We start from the raw sequence: 13,865 nt of genomic DNA, 5'->3' as shown, positions 1-13,865 counted from the left end.
TTCCTTGGACACGGATGATTCTGGCCAGGAGGGTCCCACGAGCCCCCATCTATCCTGCCCCCTCTGAGCTCCTGCAGACATTGGCTCAGGAACAGCCTTGTGTCTCCCTGTTCTTCTCAGCCTTTAGCAAAAACAGCTGACAGTTGCTGCTCCACAGAGCACAGTCAGTCCGGCCTCCTGCGCTGAAACCAGAGTTCAAGGGGAGACCGTCCCAAGGCGAAGTGGAATTCCAGCTGCAGCTCTCGGCCGCCTGCTCCTTTGGCTGTTGCCAGGACCTGGTGGGAGCCAGAGATGAGCAGATCCCCACCCCAGCCCCGCTTTGGTTGTGACCTGCACAAATAATTGCCAGGATATGTCACACTGCACTTTGCTCTTGTTTTTCCAAAGCTTACTCACTCTTGTTTTTATTGCCATGTTCCCATTTTTTTACAGAGCAGCCTCCCTTAATTGCTCTTACTGTAGATCATCCAGAGCATATTATTTAAAGATCAGCTTTTGTGCTGATTTACTGAACTGCTCTTTGATTTGACATTTTTACGTTTGGCGGCTTATTTTTCTAATTATGGCCAAAGGAAGTTTCAGATAAGTATCATTTAATGTAGGGAGCCAGAGCTCCAAGGACAGCAAATTTCAGGTTATTTTTCTCGTTCTGAAGTGGAGCTATGTGAATTCTCCACCCCCATCCCCCGGCTCATCATTGTTTCCCTTTTCCAGGCTGGCTCTTCAGAAGTCTGGGGAGAGGGCAGCCAGTGTATGTGGGGTTATTTGGGGGGGGGTCACCATCTAGACCAGCAACATCTGTTTCTGCAGACTTCATGGCCACTCAGAGCTAAACTGGTTGGCAAAGCAGACCCTGGTGCCAATCAACAGTTTCTTGGGCATTCATCCTGAGCCAGGTCACTTTAGCTGTACTCAAGCCAGAGAGATCTGGCTTATCTGTTATCTCTTTGTGGCAGAGACATTCAGCCTCTTAAACCTGCTTGGGATTTTTACCCATGAAATATTTATTCACAAGATTAAGCACACACATGGCTTCTTTTCTTATCGTAGCACAGAACTTTTGCCGTCCATTGGGCGGGAACACCCGACAATAATTGCCCGGGACGGAGCGGTTTAAAACATGAACAGAACTGCGGCTGCCGTTTGCTCGTGGCAGGTCACATCCTGATAAAGCCCATGGTGGTGTCGTGGCACACTTGTGGCTGGACACTAATGTTCAGCCATTCACACAGCGGTGACTCCCAGCGCTACGTGTGAAAAATAATGCAGCAAAGAAGATGCACATTTGGAAGGTTTTCAGCAGCAAACGTAGTTCCCATAAGGAGGCAAAAGGAACCTTGCTGGAAGAAAGCAAGTAGCAATTGGTCCACCATTGTGTGCCTTGTAACGCCCAGGGGCATGCCTCTGAAAACCTATATGTGGGCATGAAGACCACTCTCCCCTTCTGCTTGTCCATAGAATTGCATTCCAGGGTCTATCGGTTCCATTTAGCTATTATAGCTAAGGCCAGTGATTCATAGCAATGGCTGCTGGCCGGGGCAGACGTGGAAAAGACATATATGTGGCAGGAAAGAAAGATAGTCCTTTGACGGTATGTCCTATAACCATTCAGGAGTCAGAACAGAGAAGAACAAGAGCTGGTTTCTTTATACCCTGCTTTTCTCTACCAGAAAGAGTTTCAAAGTGGCTTATAAATGCCTTTCCTTTCCTCTCCTCACAAGAGACATTCTGTGAGGTAGGTGGAGCTGAGAGGGCTCTGAGAGAATTGTTCTAACAGGACTAGGACTGGTCCAAGTTCACCCAGCTGGCTGCATATGGAGGAGGAGGAGGAGGAGGAGGAGGAGGAGGAGGAGTGGGGATTCTTATTCATTTGGTTTATTTTTCCCCTTGTATGCCACTCTTCCCCAGAGAATCAAACCTGGTTCTCCAGATAAGAGGCCACTGCTCTTAAGCACTGCTCTGTACTGACTCTCTGTCAGTGCTGGAAGAGGCCACCTACTAGGCTCACTCTGCAGCTGTGTTTCCCAGCCTGCGAGGGAGGGCCCAAGGGGGTCCGAAGCTTGGGAAAGTGGCCTTGCCATTGCTCTCTCCTGTGCCTTGGGAAGCAAGAGCTGACCCTAGAAACTGCCTTCGCAACATACATTAGTTGATCCCCCCCCTTCACTGCATATTCCTGTCGATCAAGAAAGACGTGTCCTTGTGGCTACTCAAGTGAGTTTCTTAGAATCTCCGGGGGGGGGGCAGGGGGAGTTGCCCAGAAGGAGAGGGATGTCGAAGGCTGGGCTGTACCACATCCGTGCAAAGGCAAAGCCATTTGCTTCGGGCTCCTTTGTGCAGTGGTTGTTGGCATCTCAAAAAACATCTGGTTAGCCACTGTAGGCTACAGAATGCTGAACGAGATGGGTATCAAGCACCAAAAAACCTTGATACAGCCCTGGATGGGTCAACATGCCAGGTAAATTTGGGCTGGTGGGTCAGAAAGGCCCAGAGGCTGAAGACCCCTCTTCTATAGCAACACATAGGATCCAGGTCTTGATACGGCACTGCCCGGTGGCTACTGGCCCAAGCTTGGACTCTGCCTAGAGCAGTAGCCTAATTGCCACTAGGTCAGAGCTGAGACCCACGGGCTTGTAAAGAACTGGTCCCCAGATGGTGGCATGTCTGCCAGCCTTCTGACCTAGTCCTAATGAGGATTGTTCAGCGAGATCTTCTTATTCCCTGCAGCCCGCAAACTGAAGAAACTGGGCAATCTGAAGATGCAAGAGGAAGGGGAGGCAGCCGGCCCTTCGAGCCCCACCGAGGAGCAAGCTCCAAAGATGACCATGACCCGCATTGAGAGCCTGGAATGCCAGCCTATCTTCCTAAATGTCCTGGAAGCCATCGAGCCCGGCGTGGTGTGCGCAGGCCATGACAACAACCAGCCCGACTCCTTTGCGGCCCTGCTGACCAGCTTGAATGAGCTTGGAGAGAGGCAGCTGGTGCACGTGGTGAAGTGGGCAAAAGCCTTGCCAGGTGAGGAAAAGCTTTTGTCTTCATTCTCCTGTGCCGGTTGTCTCAGTGTCAGACATCACACGCAGCACAGAATCCTTCCCCCAAAGCTTCATCCCCTTCCATTCCCAAGATCACATCTGCTAAGGTGAGGTCCCACCAAAGCAGTCTGCAGTTCTCTGCCCCAGGAAGTCCTGCGTCACGTGCCTTAATTTCCTTCCGTCCGTGCTTGTTCTGGCATCTCCCTCTTGGGCATTGAAGTTCAGGGGCATCGAGGTCTTTTGTTGCAAACTCTTTCCTACTCAGGCTTATAAACGAGGCTGATTGCGTTGGGCCACGTGCTCAGAGAAAAGCCCATGACGAGTTGACTGCTATACATTATACAAAGAAATAAACGACATGTATTTACACAGTTTATTCTTCAGTCGTAATTTGCAGTTTGTTATTTGGAGCTGAAGGAATGACAAAAAGGTAGTTGAGCACAAGAACGGAATGTTAAAAAAACCCACAGTAGTAGGGGAAGAAATAAATAAGAGAAAATGTTTCTAGAGCCCAGTGGAAGATTTGGATGAAAGGATTCAGTATTTCAAAATGTATGGGGACCCTACAGGACCACAAAAGTATGGCTAAATAAATTCCCAAGGAGTGGCCACGTTTGCAGCCAAAACAACAGAATCGTGTGGTTCCTTGAAGACTAAGAGGCTTATCGTGCCAGAAGCTTCCACGAGCCAAATGCCATTTTGTCAGAGGCATGGAGTCGCTCCATGCAGGCCGAGAGTGACTTGCCCGTGCAAATAGAAGAAGGGGGACAGGGGGCAGGGTTAACACAAAACGAAGCCAGAAATTCAAGCACATATCAAAACAAAATCCCCTCAGCCACGACCCCAGGCTGTCGGCCCACTGCCTTGTCGGGGCAGGGATACTGGGGGCAGCCCTACAGTGGCTGCGCTCCTGCCACCGAAACCAGACACAGAGGGTGGCAGTGGGGGAAGAGCTGTCGTGTCCCTATCACCTTCCTTGTCCTCTCCCCCACTTTATGTATTTAACCTCTTTGTGTGCCCTCTGGCCTAGCTGGTCTGGAGTTTCAGGCTGGGATGTCACCAATATGCGGATGATACCCAGCTCTATCTCCTGATGGATTGCCACCCAGACCCCCCCCCCCTCGGAAACATTTGCCAGATGTTTGAAAGCCGTGGCTGGATGGTTAGAACAGAGTCGCCTGAAACTCAAGCCCTCCAAGACGGAGGTCCTGTGGCTGGGTGGAAAGGGGATAGATCAGGAAGCGCACCTTCCATCAGGGCCCTCAGATCTTTCAGGAGCTCATTCTACCAGGTAGGGGCCGGGGCCAAAAAGACCCTGGCCCTGGTCGAGGCCAGGCAAATCTCACGAGGGCCAGGGATCTCCAACCTGTTAGTTCCTGCAGAGTGCAGGGGGCATAGGGGGTTAAGAGGTCCCCCATATACACTGACCATGTCTGGCCTTGAACGGTAAAACCGAATCTTGAACCTCATCTGGAATTCAACTGGTAACTAATGCATCTGCCTCATCCGGCTGGATATGGGCTCTCATAATAACAATAACAACAACAGCAACAAGTTAAAACATTCCAGCCCTTGACTAAATCCCAGTTGGGGGAGGTTTGGCCGGAGCAGGTCTTCCATCTTCTCTCACATATATCACATATGGCTGGGTGGATATATATCACAAAGGCAGGCCAGGCAGTTTACCCTGTCAATTTAAAACAAAATATCTTAACAAAATGAGTGTTTTTATTCATTTGTTTATTAAAACAGTAATACTTCTCCTGTACTCATGATTCAATGCAGTTTACAGTAACAGGTAAAAAAACATTTTTAATTAAAGCTACAATAAAATAAGAAACCTTAAATCCCCCCCCCCTCAAAAAAAAAAAAGATCTAAACTCAGGCCTTGCAATACCTACTGAAGATCTCCAAGGAGGGCCCCCTCCTCTTTAAGAACGTGAGCCAGGATGGTCGATGCGTAACGGGCCACCCTAAGAGGTGGGATGGCAGACAGATGAGTGACTGATCCTTCAGACATCTGCATCCAAAGCCTAGGTGAGCTTTAAAAGTCAGAACCATGAACTGAACTCAGAAACAGAATGAGAGCCAAATGTGTGAAACAAAATACGGCAGAATGGTGTCACTGAATACTAGACGTGAAACAAACAAACACCATCAAATACCAAAACGGGTCTATTTACCATAAACAATTAATATCATGTGTATGGGCACTAAATGCCTCACAATTTACATACATGGACTCTCTAGTTACATCCTCAATTTGCAAAAAATTATTAAAGTGCACAGTGCCTCAAACAGCTAGAAGATCCAGAGACACGGTAATCTGGTAAAAGCCAGGAAGCGTTCTCCTCACGTTGTGTAAAGACCTCTCAATGTTTCCAAAACACTTCCTGTTGTGAAGGTCTCTCTTCTCCATTCTCCAAAGGCGACAAGACTTCTGTGTATTTCTTGTTTCGCTTGAGCTTCCTCAAATGCCTTTTATCGACACAGAAGAAGTTGGCAATGATCATTTTCAAACCATTGTTTGAATTTCTCTGTTGAGGCAATTGAAAACAATTAACTTTATAAAAAGCATTTGAGGAAGCTCAAGCAAAACTAGAGATACACCTGTGACTACCTGTGACTGATTGTTGTAAGGATTATATATCTGCCTTCGGAGAGAATGATATATTATGACGAAGAGAGACCTTCACAACAGCAGGTGTTTTGACGGTGCTTGTCTGTTTCATGTATGGCAGCTGTTTCCAAATAGGCAGCAATGGCTCCCATGTTTTAATACAGTAATTCAAAACTGATTAGAATCAAATCGCAATTAACTGCCACCCATAACACTGAAAGAATTGCAACATCAAGAAACAGGATGCCAGGATCTACAACACTTAAGAAGAGAGGAGGAGGAAAACCTGAACAAAAACAGTTTTACATGATCCCTAAAACCAGGGGTAGTCAAAGTGCGGCCCTCCAGATGTCCATGGACTACAATTCCCATGAGTGCTCTGTCCCAAGACCATTTGAGGTTTTAAGTGTAATTGTCACTGTTTTTAATTGTATTTGAGAATGAATGAGCAACCTATATGGTTACATATAAAATTAAAAACATTTGGGGTCTGAATATCAGAGTGCACAATTGACTGGCATTCCTGGTGGATGACTGTCCTGGGAGCCACGCACTCATACTTCAGGAACGCTTGTAAGTTGTACTGTCAGATATTCAGACTCCTAAGGTTTTCAATTTGACATATGTGCATGCTGTATAATAAATAGTTTGTTTGTTGTAGTTTGACCCTTTTGACAAAATTGGAAGATTTTGGGCTGAGTTTGTTTCTCCTCTTTTGTGGTCCACTTGTAAGTTTGCCAGCCTCCAGGCTGAAGATCTCCTGAAATTAGAACTTGTATTCAGATTAGATCCCCTGGAGAAAATGGCTGCTTTGGAAAGCAGAATCTATGGCATTGCACCCCTTTCCAAACCATTCCTCCACAGTAGGCTTTGCCAACCAGAGTTTCGTGAAGCCCTGGGACTTTTTGACCGCCCTGGAAGAGCTTCCTGAATGGGTGGGAGTTAATTCATCTGTATCTGTAACTGTAAATAAAGCCCAACTGGGGTGGTGGGAGGAGTTGGGACTCATGGCCTACCTGATTGGCCATCCAGCCAATGAACAGCCAATCAGCTAGGTTGCCTTGCCCCTGGCTGCATCCCCCTCCAACTTCTTCCACATTCTGCTCGGCCAGAACAGCTTTATCAGTGCTGTGGCAAGCCCACGGTCACCCAGCTGGCTGCATGTGGAGGAGGAGGAGTGGGGGATCAGATTAGAGGTACGTACTCCTAACCACAATCCCAAACTGGCTACTTTCTTGCTGCTGTTCCATACCCTCTGATAGTCCACCGGTTTACTTTCAGCACTGCCAACTCCACATACTGGTTTGGATCAACTGCTGCTTCTGCCTCAGAGGAAAAAGAAAATATACCTGGGGACATGAAGGGGTGGGTTTCAGTGAAGGTTATTTGGAAGCATTCAGTGTGCAGCACCCTATCGCCATCCCCCAAGGTGACACCCTGACACTTATAATGCATGTATTTATATTATATACTATATCCAAGCTTGCTACAGTCTAAATGCAGGGAGTGGGGGGGGGTCAGGAGGCAGGCCGCTGGAGCTGCAGAGAGTTCTCCTGGCTGCTCGGCCACCTCCCAGGGGCAAAGTTGGCAGGGTGGGGTCACGTCGGCTGTGTCACGGAAGGAAGCATAAGTGTGTTCCCCCACCCCACCCCCCCGCCCAGGAGCTCATGCCGCCTCCTTCTGAGAATCCCCGCAACGCATTCGCTCTGTATACCTTGGGAAGGCAAGATCGCACCCTGATCTCCTACCCCAGGCGATGCGTGTGATGAATGCAGCAGGATGGCTCGCTTCTGGGCATGGGATCGAGGCACACAGTGCAAGCGGGGGGCTGGTGTGTGGCAGCACCGCGGGCTCTTCTGCAGGGCCTCCTCATTCGGTCCCTTGTTGGCACCGCAGGCGGCATCTGTGCTCCGGCTGCTGGGCGGAGGGGGGAGTGCCGCAGATGTGTGGCCTCGGTAGGCAGGCGCGTCTGTGTTGAGGCTCGTGGAGCGGCGAGCAGCTGGGCACGGAGGGCGTGAGCTGTAGGGGCCAGGCCAATCAGGGTGCAGCCAGCGATTAGCCGTATTCCAACTCGGACGCCTCAGACACGCTTCACCCCCCCCCCCGCCAGTTTCACAAATATTAAAGGAACCATGGATAAGATTTTAACACGTGAGCTTAAAACTCTTAATGTGTGAAAGTGCCTTCAAGTTTTCTCCAGCTCTCTGTAAGGAATTCCTCGACTGCTGCAGAAAAAGTCCATTTAATTCCAGAACGTGATTGTGACCCCCTCCTGATTGTCCATAAGCTGCCCAGGCAGTTTTAATGGAGAACATGTAATACAAATGAGTGGGTGTGACAGGCACCATCAAGCCAGCCTTTGCAGGCAGTCCAGGAAAACAACAAAGCTTAAATGGGGCATCTGTGAAGGCAGCAGAAGTGGAAGGATGCCTGCAGGTGACTGCAGAGACCTGGCTTCTTGGGCAGGCTCTCTCAGCTCAAGGATCTAGTTGCCCACAAGCTGAACCAGAATATTTTGGCTTAGGGTCATATGATGGTCAGGAGAGGGGAGGCCTTTCACCCAGAAGTTGGCCTGGAGTCCTCCTGACTCCCTCCATGCTGTTGAGCTCATCATCGTGCAGCCTTTGGTGGGGACAGTAGGGGCCCCACCTTAGGAGGCACCCATCCGCAGCCCAGCCTTACCCAGCAAGCAGCGTTTCTGTCCTGCCTGAGTATCCGCTTTATGCCCTACATCAGGGCCCAGAGCAGTTTAGCACATCACTCCCTCCTCCTCCACCCTTTCCCCACAACACCTTTGCAAGGTATTTATTATTATTATTATTTATTTATGACGGTCATTGACCAGCATCAAAGTATCTACAGACATACGTTATTGCAAGGTAGGCTGGCTGAATTACTGTCCCGGCACCAGGGTCATCTGGACCACTTCCATTAACCCATTTTAGAAAATCCATGGGTGCTTTGAGCCTGATTTGTCATTATCCAGAAATTTTCATCGTTGAAACATGTAATCATTCCTCCCTCCTTCATTAATTTGGACTTGGAGCCAACTTACATATGGATATTAAGCTCTTTAATCAAGCACAGCAATGAGGCACAGGGCAATATCTAAATTTGGGTGGGGTTAGGTGAACATTATTTCTGCTTGGAGTATTTGTTCAGTAGACAGTATACATGCAAACTTAAATGCAAAAATGTACAGAAAGCATGCATCGCAGAGATGAACTGTATTGCTTTCTTGCCAGAAACCGGATAATTGCAGTAGCTTTAATAGCTACTGAGCACAGATATTAACAAGGGACTTGTTATTAGTGTAGAGGTAAAACGTTTAATTATGATGGGAAAACTATGTTTAAAATGTGCATTTTGTGCCAAGTCAAAGTGATATTGTTGGGCTTCCTTCTAAGCAAGTCTGCCAAGCACAGTAGCCTCGGCCCTTTTGGCCACCACTTGAAAAGGGGAGAAACAGCAGCTGAAGACTGAGCTGGAGAGCGAGCAAGTCCAGCCGAGGCCTCGAAGCAGAAGGGGGGCCCTGGGGGCTCCGGAGTTCAGCGGACTTCGGACCTGATTCTGGTGCACGAGGCCACAGGGATGGGTTAGTGTGGTGCAACTGAAGAGCTTTGTCGAATTCTTCTCTGACCTGGTTACCTTGGGCAATGTGAGCCCTTTGCCCACTGCCTCAGACGGCTTCCTTGCTTGAGTCTCATCTTTCTCTTAACCTCATGAGCTCCCAATGAATTTTGGGTGGGAAAGGCCATTCAGCCCTTCAAAAGGGCAAGAACTTTTGACGTCTCCTGATGACCCAAATGTTTTTCTGCAAGTTGAAACTTAGCTTTATCAGCCTGAAACCTACATTTAGAAAACTCCCCAGAAAGAAACCCCGTGGAAACTTTGCATCCACACTTCTCAGGTACTTAACTGGATCTATTTGAGCACCAGGTGTCGTGGTTCGGTCCTTGGTGGCTTGGGAACCGGACCGAACCCCGCCATCAGAGGCGCCCGCGATCACGGAGGTAGGGCATGGTGATCACAGGCAAGCCGGCAGCTGGGCGCCCCACCCGATCGTTGAGGTGGCAATGGCCGCTAAAGAACCTCAATGTCCTCCTCCACCTTTTGACAAGGGCCCGGAGATGGCCCTTTGTTCCAGGAAAATGGGCCATCAGGAACCTCGGAAAACCTCGCATATGTGCATGAGTCATGATTGTATCAGCATGTTCCCTCCGCAAGTACTGGGTGGGGCAATACAGCCTAAGGAGGTGGGTTTTGTATAAAAGGGAGCTTCCACCTGGAGTTCGGTGGAAGCTCTTACTCCATACCAGCGGACTCCACGTTGCTGAAATAAAGCTTGTTCCTGTTGTATCGTTCACCCGGCCTGGCGTGACGTTTTCTTCAAAGGGGCACCCTGTTTTTTCAGTTAGCAAGCGGGTCCCCGACATCGTAAGAGCTTCCCACCGAACTCCAGGGTCGGCATCGCATCCGAGCGCTTATCGGGACGGATCCAGAGATGGCGTTTTCAAGCAACGGGGCGGTCTCGACCCCCACGAACAACGGGAACATGAGTTTAATGTCCCCGGGAGATTTCCTCCGAAAATCGGGGGGCCAGGAGCAGCTGTCCGGGACCCCGAGACCCTCGGCAGCGGCGGCCAAGGGAAGGCGCCGGGCCATGGGGTTCCCAAGCACGGCGGGGAGCGCGCCGAGGTCTGGGGGGTTGGCCCCAACCTGGGACACCCAGCTGAGGCAGGCGCTTCGCCCGGTAAGACCTGAGGAATCCCTAGAGGACCTGCGGCGGGCCATGGCGGACTTGGCCAGGCGCTTGCAGGCAGCTGAAGCCCGTGAGCAAGCTCGGGCCGGGCCCGGAGGGACTGGTAATACAACGGCGGAGGGGATCGCGTCGAGTGAGGACGCCTCCAGCGACGAGGACGAGCCCGGCACTGGTGAGCGGGCCCCGGACCCCGACCCGGAGCAGTTTTCAGTCCCGAGTAGGCGAGACGGCCAGCGGAGAGGCGAGACAGCAGAGGATCTCGGGGGAGCGGGTGAGCCGACGGGGCGGCGAGAGCCGGACCAACGCAGGAGCGACGTGCAAGGCAGGGAGCGGCACGGCGTCGTTGGGCAAGTTGGTAGCCGGTGGAGCGGAGCAGGACGAGACGGCGGACGCCGAGAATCCCGGATCCGGAGGGGGTCGGACTACTCTCCAAAACGTTCCCCCCCCCGAGCTTAAGGCGCGTTTCGACGGGACGCCGGACGACCTCCCGCAGTTCCTCCTCCACGCGCTGACGCATGCCCGGAGGTATGGAGACCGGTATGAGGACTCCGAGGACTTGGTCTGGGGGGTGGCCTCGTGTCTCCAGGGCAAGGCGGGTCAGTGGTACCTGGGGTTGGCCGAGCGCGGCGACCCGGCAACTCGGGACCTGCAGGACTTCGTGGTCGCGCTCCGCCGACGATTCCAGGACCCCCAGGCTGAGGACAAGGCAAAGAGTCGGATCAAGGGACTTCGACAGGGTACTAGGGGGGTTATGGACTATATAGACATTTTCCGGAGGGAAGCAGGCAAGGTGTTCTCCTGGAACGAGGAGACCCAAATCGAGTACTTCCGGGAGGGCCTTAACCCGAAGCTCAGGGAATGGGCCGTGATCAAGGGGACGGAAGAAGATCTGTCTACACTGGAGGGGTGGTGTTTTGTGGTCGCCAAGCTGGAAGCCAGCCTGGGTTGGGCTGCCGCACCCCCCCGGGAGGCCAAAGGCGGGTCAGCCGAGGCGCCGAGACCGGGCCCCGACAACTCTCGCCCCAAACGACCCCCGAACCCCGAGCGGGAAAGGAGACGCCGGGAAGGACTGTGCCTGAAATGCGGGGGGTCAGGACATTTCGCAGCAGCGTGCCAACGGCAAGGGGGGGAGGACCGCGGGCTCTCCCAGGGGGGAGGTGCGACACGCCCCCAGCAGGCACGCCGGGCGGAGGACCTCCGCAACGAACCGGGAAGCGCCCAGGCGACGGGAAACGGCCAGGACCTGCTGTAGACGGCGCCGGGCAGCAGGTCCCGCGGTGCGAGGGAAAACCCCTACAGCATGAGGCGCGACCTCCGAACGTGGTAATTTTAGAGCTCCGGAACCCGGAGAACGGACTAAGTTGGGTGGGGGAGGCTCTTTTGGACTCTGGATGCGACCACAGCATGGTCCACCCCCAGATAGCCCGGGCTTTGGGGCTACCGAAGCGCATTCGGAAGGTTCCCCTGGTTTTCGTCCAGATGGACGGCAGCCCGATTCAGGGGGGACCTTTCGGGGAGGAGGTGGGTCCTATCGCCATCCACATAGGGGACCACCAAGAGCTGCGGTGGCTGATCCAGGTCCCCGTAGCGGGATATCGGGCGGTGTTGGGCCTGGATTGGCTGAAGGAACACAACCCCGTGGTGGACTGGCGGGCGGGGACCCTGAAGTTCGACTTGACGGTGGGTGCACGGCATCGGGTCCCCCACGAGAATTCCAGCCACAAGAGGACGGCGGCGCGTCCCAGGGGAGCGGCGGCGGCGCAGCAGGAGAAACCAGAGCCCGAGGTCCCGCCAGAGTACCGAGACCTCGCAGCCGTCTTCAGCGAGCGGGAAGCGGACGAGCTACCCCCACACCGCCGCACGGACTGCGCTATCAACATCCCAGAGGGGGCGGTACTACCCAAAGGGCGCATCTACAAAATGAGTGAGGGTGAGCTCAAGGACCTCCGGGAGTTTTTGGGAAAAAATCTGGCCCGAGGTTTCATCCGGCCCGCTTCCAGTCCCATGGGAGCTCCAGTCTTGTTCGTCCGGAAAAAGGATGGGTCCCGACGGCTGTGCCAGGACTACCGGGGCCTCAACGCCATCGCAGCGGGGAACGCTTACCCCCTCCCGCTGATCCCGGATTTGCTGGCCCGGCTGGGCAAAGGGACTCTGTTCACTAAGCTGGACCTAAGGGAGGCGTACTACCGGGTACGCATCCGGGAGGGGGATGAGTGGAAGACAGCGTTTAACTGTCAATTGGGACAATTCGAATTTAAAGTGATGCCGTTCGGTTTAAGCGGGGCACCTGGGGTTTTCATGAGCCTAATTAATGAGGTGTTGCAGGACCTTCTGTTTCAGGGGGTGGTTGTTTATTTGGATGACGTCCTGATCTACAGCCAAGATCCCCAAGAGCACGTGACCCTGGTGAGGGAGGTGTTAAAGCGCCTGCTGGCAAACCACCTATACGTGAAGCTGGCTAAGTGCGAATTCCACCGTCCCTCCCTGGACTATTTGGGCTACCGCATCTCAGCCCAGGGCATAGCTATGGACCCCGAGAAGGTGCAGGCGGTGCTGGCCTGGGAAAGGCCCCGCACCCGGAAACAGCTACAAAGCTTCCTGGGGTTTGCTAACTTTTTTAGAGGCTTCATCCCCAGATACTCCTCCGCAGTGGCTCCCCTCACGGACTTGCTAGGTACCAAGGGGAGAGGTCCTCGCGCCACGCGGCCCAGCGCAGCGCTCGGCTGGAATGAGAAATCGGAGGCAGCGTTCCTGGCCCTCAAGCAAGCTTTCGCGTCTGAGCCCACGCTACTGCACGTCGACCCAACCCAGCCGATGGTGGTACAAGTCGACGCCAGCGACGCAGCAGCCGGGGCGGTTCTCCTGCAGCGAGACAAGGCGGGACAGCTGAGGCCGGCGGCCTACCTCTCACGAAAATTCGCCGAAACGGAGCGGAACTGGTCTACCTGGGAGAAGGAGGCGTTTGCGATTAAGTTCGCCCTCACCGAATGGCGGCATTGGCTGGAGGAAACAGAGGAGCCGTTCGAGGTCTGGACAGATCACAAGAATCTGGAGGCGCTCCGGCAACCGAGATCCCTGAACGCCAAGCAGATGAGGTGGGCGGAGTTCTTTTCGCGGTACAATTTCAAGCTTGGTCACATCCCCGGCAAAGAGAATTTCCTCGCGGACGCCCTCTCCCGTCTGCCGCATTATGGGGAGGGGTACGCTCCCTGCACCAGGTCTGTGTTTGGTGAGGAGCAGCTGGGACGGGGGGTCGTCACTAGACGTCGGGCCAGGGAGGAATGGGAGCCCGACCCGGCGACCGCCCCGCTCCGAGACCGCCTAGTGGCAGCCTACGGGACAGACGAGGAGCTGGCTGAGCTCCGGGACTCTTTGATTTTGGACTCCGGTCTCTGGCGGAGGGGGGAGGCTGTCTACGTCCCGGAAGGGCTACGACGGGAAGCCCTCAGCCTCT

General features: G+C 53.0%; 1 protein-coding gene across 1 annotated transcript in view; it reads left to right on the top strand.

The window, feature by feature from the left end:
* Nucleotides 1-13,865, top strand: part of AR (androgen receptor) — a 206,602-nt gene that overhangs the window by 157,378 nt on the left and 35,359 nt on the right. Inside the window, exon 4 of the mRNA XM_077308518.1 lies at nucleotides 2,725-3,012. Coding sequence (XP_077164633.1) covers nucleotides 2,725-3,012 — 288 coding nt within the window. The remainder of the gene's footprint in view (nucleotides 1-2,724; nucleotides 3,013-13,865) is intronic.

This window comes from Paroedura picta, chromosome 13 (genome assembly GCF_049243985.1).
Source record: "Paroedura picta isolate Pp20150507F chromosome 13, Ppicta_v3.0, whole genome shotgun sequence".
Lineage (NCBI taxonomy): Eukaryota > Metazoa > Chordata > Lepidosauria > Squamata > Gekkonidae > Paroedura > Paroedura picta.
Note: the sequence above shows the minus strand (reverse complement) of the source record. Positions and strands in the feature narration are given on the sequence as shown.